Source organism: Carlito syrichta, unplaced genomic scaffold, assembly GCF_000164805.1.
Source record: "Carlito syrichta isolate Samal-C Ts95f unplaced genomic scaffold, Tarsius_syrichta-2.0.1 Scaffold307715, whole genome shotgun sequence".
NCBI lineage: Eukaryota > Metazoa > Chordata > Mammalia > Primates > Tarsiidae > Carlito > Carlito syrichta.
The window spans coordinates 148046-155932 of record NW_007251811.1 but is presented as its reverse complement, the minus strand read 5'-3'; the positions used below and the strand labels follow the sequence as shown (position 1 = coordinate 155932).

General features: G+C 54.2%; 1 protein-coding gene across 2 annotated transcripts in view; it reads right to left on the bottom strand.

The window, feature by feature from the left end:
• The window catches only part of CPNE5 (copine 5), a 103035-nt gene extending 95266 nt beyond the window's left edge, over positions 1-7769 (bottom strand). For both annotated transcript variants that reach the window (XM_021715813.1, XM_008064582.2), the window contains exon 1: positions 7609-7769. In XM_021715813.1, the coding sequence (XP_021571488.1) occupies positions 7609-7703 (95 nt within the window). In that variant the 5' untranslated portion in view covers positions 7704-7769. The remainder of the gene's footprint in view (positions 1-7608) is intronic.
• Positions 7770-7887: the final 118 nt, after the last annotated feature.

Sequence of the window (7887 nt, the reverse complement as noted above, 5' to 3'; positions counted from 1 at the left end):
AGAGAGAGAGAGAGAGAGTCAGAGTCTCACTCTGTCACCCAGGCTGGACTGCAGTGGCATGCTCATGGCTACCGCAGCCTCAACCTGCTGGGCTCAGGTGATCCTCCCGCCTCAGCCTTCCAAGTAGCTGGAACTACAGACATGCAACACACTACTCAGTTAATTTTTTGGTTTACTGGAGAGATGAGGTCTCACCAAGTTGCCCAGCCTGGTCTTGAACCCCTGGGTTCAGGCAATTCTCTCACCTCAGCCTCTCAAAGTGCTAGGATTACAGGCGTGAGCCACAGAGCCCGGCCTCTGAAAAACTTTTTAAAAAATTAGCCAGGTGGGATGTCACACACCTGAAATCCTAGCTACTTGGGAGGCTGAAGTGGGAAGTTCAAGGCTGCAGTGAGCCATGATTGTGCCACTTCACTCCAGACTGGGTGATACGGCAGGACTCTATCTCTCTTAAAAAAAATAAAGACCAATTAGAACTCCTATTTTAACACCTTCCCTCCCCACTCCTTAGCACAGTCCGCAGAGCCATGATCTGTACCCCCTATTTCCTCTCTGACCTCATCCTCCATTACTGCCCCATCTTTCACTCTGCTCCAGCTACACCAGTCTCCTGGCAGTTCTGCTAGCTTGCCAAAGTTTTATGCCACAGGGCCTGTTCTGCTAGCTTGCCAAGGTTTTATGCCACAGGGCTTTTGCATCTGCTATTCTCCCAACCTTAATCACCTTCCCCTCAGAGCCCAACAGTCGCATACTTATTTAACAAGCACTTGTCCCCATCAGACATTACTTGCTTCATAAAACACGTGTAGATTTGTTTCTGTTCCATCCCACCCCCACATAGGCTGTGGTTAGAGAACTAGGTGCCGAACACTGACTGTCCACTGACTGCAGGCAAGCCTGAGGAGCTAGGCCTTAGAGACGCCAAACTCCGGGCCCTTCCAGCCCCAGGGAACCCACGGAACCCTTGGGACCATTTGGGAAGCCTCTCTGTGGCAGACGCCATGGGTGCCCGCCCAGCGAGTATTCCCCACTCTCTTCCTGCTAACAGAATCCACGTTAGTTCAGATCTAATGGAAACCCCCCTGAAGTCAGGGAAGGTAGGCTCCTGTCCCTAGTCCACAGGTGGACATGGACCCAGTTTTGGGCATTGAAATAGAAAGGAAAGTTTGCTGAGGGAAAAAAGGGGAAGTACTGTGCTTTCCGGATAAAGAACTTTTCAAAGAAAGGCCTTGCTTCTTGTCTCTGGATGTGGTTGTGATGCCTGAAGCAGAGGCAGCCATTTTGTAACAATGAAGCCTACTGTTTGGATGACAGCAGACTAGAAAGATAGCTGGGTCCTTGATGGCTACATGAGCTGACAAATCAGCTGAGTAACCTGAATAACTTACCTCCAGACTCATTGTGGTCTGAGAAAAATAAATGTAGTTCAGGTTTAAGCCACTACTAGTGAGATTTTCTGTTACTTACAGCTGCAGCGTGCCTAACCAACCTGACTCCTCTCTGCCCCAGAGCTTTCTAGCCTCATTCCTCTGCCTCCCCCCCGCCCTTTCTTCCCAATCTCTAGTGATAGCCTTAACTCTGAGCAGGAAGAGCTGTGAGCTTGGAGAGGAGGGGTGGTAAGCTACCACCATATGCTCTGGAAGGCTGGCTTCCACGCTCTGCCGTCTGCTCCCCAGGGATTCCCCCAGTTCTGGGTTTGCCTCTTAGAACCAGAAGCGTCATCCCTGGGGAGGGACCGCCTACCTTTTGGTCACACCTAGCTGGTGCCAGGCCTCTACCATGGTCCTCATGGAGACACCAATCCCCAATCTCAAGAAGACCTCGAGGCCGTGAAGTTTTACAACCCTTTTATCTCGGGACTTTAATAAGAATTTTCCTTTATTTTTTTATTTATTTTTTGAGTTGGAGTCTCACTTCGTCACCCAGACTGGAATGCAGTGGCCGCTCCCGGCCACCTCAGCCTCGACCTGCTGGGCTCATGCGATCCTTCCGCCTCAGCCTTCCAAGTAGCTGGAACTACAGGAGGGCGCTACCACGCCCGGCTAATTTTTGATTTATTGTAGAGACGAGGTCTCGCCAAGTTGCCCAGGCATCCACTCACCTCGGCCTCCCAGAGCGCGGGATTACAGGCTGAGCCACCGAGCCTGGCCAGAGGCCGTGAAGTTTGAGGGAACTGGGTTTTGAACAACACCCCCCCATGTGCTAGCTGTGTAGCCCTGGGCAGGTCCCTTAACTTTCCTGAGCCTCAATTTCCTAATCAGCAAAAAGAGAAAATACTACTGTCTATCTCACAGGATGGTCACGAAGTTAAAAAGACACAGTCATTGCGGCAGGCAGGAATGTAAGATGGGCTCCAAAATCCCCCACCCACTCCCTGGTATGCACGCCTGGCCTGGATAGTCCCCGCCCCTTGAGTGTGGACAGGACCTGGGACTAGGATAAATTAGTCACTGGTATGACTAGGTTATGATGCATGACAAAGGTGATCAGATACTCACTCTTGTGATTACCGTCACTTTATTTATTTATTTGAGTTGGAGTCTCACTCTGTCGCCCAGGCTGGAGTGCCGTGGCACAATCACGGCTCACCACAGCCTCGACCTCCTGGGCTCAGGCGCTTCTTCGCCTTGGCCTCCCAAGTAGCTGGGACTAGAGGTATGCACCACCATGCCCAACTACATTTTTTTTGGTAGTGACAAGGTCTTGCTATTTGCCCAGGCTGGTCTCGAACTCCTGGGCTGAAGCGATCCTCCCACCTCGGCCACCCAAAGTGGCTGGGGTTACAGTCGTGAGCCACGGCGCCCGGCCTCCTGTTACTTTATATAAGACTCTGTCATGGCAGACGGGGGAGGGATTCTCCCACTGGCCTTGAAGAGAAACAAGGTGCCGTGCTGTGTGGGGGCCATGTGGCTAGGACCTGGGGGCAGCTTCTAAGAGCTGAGAGTCACTCTGGTTCAGAAATCAGCAGGAAGACAGGGCTTTAATTTTTCTTCTGCAAGAAACTGAATTCTGCCAACAACCAGTGAGCTTGGAAGAGGATCCAGAGCCTTGGATGAGATCACAGCCCTGCCAACACCTTGTTTCCAGCCTTTGGGACCCTAAGCAGAGAAGCCGGCTTATACCGTGCCAGGACTTCTGACCCGGAAAATAATAAATGGCTGTTGTTTTAAGCCACTAGGTTTGTGGTAATTTGTTACACAGCAATGGAGAACTAATGCAGTAATCTTAGTTTGAACCATATAAAAGTGCTATCTGAACAGATAAAAAACAGTTGAATACAGGCAATTGCACACTGTTCTGCCTAACACAAGTGTAAAGTGCTGAAAGCATGCAGTAAGCGCTCGATAAATGCCGCTGTTACTATTCCCCTGGCTCCACTAAACTGAGTGCCTTGGTGTATTCAATGGCTAAATGAACCTCTTTTCCTAGCATCAGCTTTGACAGCTGCCACGCTGCCCCAGGCCCCTCCCTCCTCAGAACCACCCTCCTCTGCCTGTCATAAGAAAGTGCTCAGAGTGGATTCACACCCCTTCTGAGAGGCCCAGGGCACATACAGCTCTTGGGCCCCAGGGCAGCAAAACACCATTCCAAACAGACAGAAGAAAACAGTATCACTGGGGCAGAGGCAACGGCTGCCATACCAGCCGGCAGGGAGAGGGCAGCCAGCAGGCTGAGCGACCAGGACCCACTCTGGACCAGCCCCTCCCCATCTTCCCCAGGTCTCAGGAGCCCACCATGTGGAACTGTGCATTTCTTCTCCAGCAAGACCCTGCCCAAGTGCAAGGTTTCCTGTTATGTAAAAAATGCAAATCATGCTTTCTAACCAACATGCTGGTCCAGATCCCTGCGTCAGACGACGGATACACAGAGACCTGAAAACTAGTGGGGCCTTTGGGGAAAAAGACATCAGAGAGGTACGCTTGATTGGGTCTGCATGGTGGCTAACAAAGCCAGGGAAGGTCCAGAACAGATCATCAGAGGAAGGACAAGAGCTTCCAGCTCAAGCAAGAAGGGTCTTTAAAGTCACATTTTCTACAATGTCCACTGGTATCTAGTTCCGCAAACCACCTGCCCCACCCCACTCCCCAAAAAACCTCTAAGAATCTCCAGGCTCTCACACAGACCCTGGGAGCCAGCTACAGAGATGGGTCTTTATTACTTTCGGGGGCCCAATGATAGACAACATCCATCACTATTCACAGATGAACTTACTTAAACCTCTTAGCTGGGAAGGATTATTATGCCTCCTTGCAGGTGAGGAAACTGAGGCACAGACAGGTTAAGCAGCTTACCCAAGATCACAGGAAGAGAGCCAGGGTCTGAACCCAAGGAGACAGATGCCAAAGCTCACATTCTTAACCACCGTGCCAAATAACAGAAGGCTTTCTGATATTCGGCCCGGAGTTTACCACAGTTGGTAAAGGTAATTGTTTGAGAGCAGACAATAGTGTACTCTGCCAGAAGCAGGGGCTTCAACGTGCCCATCCCACAGTGTCATCTGCCTTCAGCAGAGACTTGGCTGGCCCCCATGGTGGCCCTGTGCTCTAGCTCAGAGGCATCCCTGTACCAAATAGCGTCCCTCTGCTAGGCTTGCCCTAGGATAGGCACCGCAGGTGGTCGGATGCTCCCTTAGGCATAGAGCAGAAATCTCCTGGGGCTGCAGGGGGTGGTGGGACCCTTCATTAGGAGCAGAGGGGCTAGGGAACTGGGAACTAGTATGCACCCCAGCCAGAGGTGACAACTTGTCATCGTCGCGGAAACACTGGCTTCCTCCACCCCAGCTGCCCATCCAGAAACCCCCTGGAGTGCTCACTCCACCAGCCCTTCTGCCTCCCCTCATTGTTCCCTGCCCCCAGCAAGTGTCACCTAGATGCTCAGGACGGGGGATGCCACACAGCCTCCTCTCCTGGGCCCTGGTCAGTGCTGACCACAGGGTGTACGGGGGAGGGACTTGACTCCAATTAGTAACCATGGAGTGAAGAATATGCTGGAGAAAGCCACTTTCTGCATCTCTTCCTCCTTAGCCATCCAACTCACCCTTGAACTTGCCCCCCAGCCCTCATCCCGACCCCCTCCCCTCCATTCTCCTCTACTCCCCCCCATCTCTGTCTCTCCTTTCTCTGTTTCTCTATTCTAGAACCTGGAGTTCAACCCGCATGAGGCAAGGAGATGGAACTACAATTTCAAGGCCACGTAGATTGTTTTATGGCCTCCCCTGTGTTCCAAGTGGCTCCTTCCCCTTCATCCCTCTCCACCAAAACCCACTTCACCCTCTCTGGCTTTCTGGAGAGCAGGAGCAGGACCCAAGTCAGGCCATTCTCAGGCTGCTCAATCTTGTTCCCAGAGAGGGAGTGCACGCCAGGGTAAGCACATTCCCCAGGAACTCAGATGCACTCCCCGCTACCTCTTACCAAGAGGTTTCAGTCCACTGGACAACTTCACTTCCAGAGAACAAACAGAAGGGACTAAGTGCTGCTGCCGTAGGGCAATTGTACTACTTCATGAGTACCTACTGTGTGCCGAGCCAGTGCAAAGTAGTGTGCTAGGTGCTTCATGCTCCTCTACTCCTGCAAGTTAATTCCTCCAGCAGTATTTGGCGAGTGCCAGGCACTGTTCTAAGCACGTGGACTACCTGGGTGAGCAAGGTTTCTCCATGAGCGTGTGCTGCTTATTCTTTGTACTTGACAAACGAGGGAAACTGAGGCTTAAAGTTTGCCCCAAGTGGTGAAGCAGATATCTCATTTTGACATGTCTGACCCCAAAGCCACAGCAGCTGTCTGCTTTCTTTCTCCTCCCCTCTCCACTGGAGAAGAGGGTGCGTGGGTCTGACTCGTGTTGGGAATCTCTGCCCTCAAATGCTTACACAGTTGCCTTGGGGAGGAAGGAGGATGTCTAACCCCTGAGACATCTGGTTTTATCCTCAGCCGTGGACCAGGCTGAGTACTCAGAGTCCAGGGGACACAGACGGCGGCCACCAGAGCTGGGTGTCTCATGGAGAAGAAGATGCCTGGAAGTGGGGAGCATAGGCCAGGCCCTTCAGGATGGGGGAGGTCATGAACTGGAAGATGAAGGAGTGAGGTCTGGATGAGGAACAGGCTGTCCGGAGGCTTGGAGGTGGGAAGGATCCAGAGACGACTTGAAGATGACAAGCATGATTGAAGGCTGGGAGGGAAAATCCAGGAGCAGGAACGTGCGTGCAGGAGAGGGGAGGGCGGCCATGGCCAGTGCTGATGGCTGAGGAGGTGCGACTGGAGATGATGAGCCATCAAGACTGTCCCAGCAGAGTAAGGGTAGATACAAAAGGCGTTGGTAGCTAATTCTGACTGCACGGCGTGTGGGTCTGGGGAGACACTCGGGGGCTGTTGCAGAAGCCCCTGGGGACCTGGCTCAGGGGCAGCTAGTTGAACCATACCAGCCCTCCCTCCCACTCGCCCCCAAATCTTCAAGAGAAATTCCCCTTGAGCCCCTCCCTCATTCATGCCCCTGCCCAGCCTCTCTGGCTCTGCCTACACCTCTCCCATGCCACAACTTTGGAATACAGGGCTGAGGGGTGGGGGTGGGGGCAACACGGTAACCCCCTCATGAAGGATCTGACCAAAGAGTGCCCTGGAAGAGGATGAGATGCAGATTTGGAAAGAGAGCACAGCCAGGGATCCAGAAATGCTGCCGGTTACGTGGGGCAGGGTGCATGGCGTCTCTGGGGGAACCTCAGGTGGGCTATGCCTGGACCACGGTGCTTCCCAAAACCTTAGGCCAGCCAGAGAGACTGCACAAAGGAAAAGTCCCCCTTTGCCATCCATGCCCTCTTACTGCCTGGGGCTGCCTTCTTCTCAGCTAGGAGAACCTGGGAGAGACCCAGCTCTTAAAGAAGTTGTCCCCAAGCCCCATTGACATGACTGAGGATTTGGGGTGGGAACCCACAAAAACACTCGTCGTCCTCCCCTGTTGGATGCTATAAGCTCACAGTCAGTGTTCTATTCTTTTGGCTGAAGATTTCGGACCCCACATATTTTTTTTTCACGGTGCCACTTTATTGTTATCCTTTCTCCACGCCTCAGTATGAAGGACTCAATCTGATCTTTTTCCAGGAGTCGATTTTGTTGTTGGAAGTGAAGAAAGGCTTTAGGATCCGGGGGTCCGGGTCAGTGGGCGGGTGGGGGACGCCAGGATGAGGACGCTGAGGCCAAGAAGGGGGAAGGAGGAGGGCACGGAGAGGCGGCTGGACAAGCCAGGGAAGGATGGGGAAAATCGCTGCCTTCTCGATTTGGGAAGGGGTTGACCAGAGACAGCCTGAACAGAGACCCCGGTCTAGCCCTTCCCCAGCTCCCTCTCCCCACTCACGCGCCCGGACCCCTCGGTCTGTCTTCACATCTCCTCGAAGCAACAGCCTGAGTGCAAACTTTCTGGGACATGACCCCAGCCTGGCTTCCCACTCCGCCGTCGCCACCCGCGGCGGGGCTGGGGCTCTCGGCAGACCGGCAGGGGCGCGTCCCGGAGGCGAGCACATTCCCAGAGAGGGGCGCGCGGCGGCGGAGGGTCGGGCGGCGGGGGCCGCGGGGCTCTCGGTCCAGGGCTGGGGCAGGGGGACCCGGCCGGCGGGAGGCTCACCTGCAGGACACGGTGATCTCCACCTTGGTGGCCGGGATGCTGCCCGCCAAGGAGTCGAACTCGCTCAGCGACGCCATGTCCTCAGGCTGCTCCATCGCCCACCGCACCCCCACCCCAAATTAGTCAACCCCTGAGCGATTCGCGCCTCCTCCGGAGCGACTGGAGCCCTGGGCTCTCCCCCAACTCCGGCGCCGGGGCTGGGCGGCGAGGGGAGGCGAAGGAGCGTCGAGAGGGGGCGTGGGAAGCGAGAGCGGGAGGGGGGCGGAGGGAGCGGGGGCC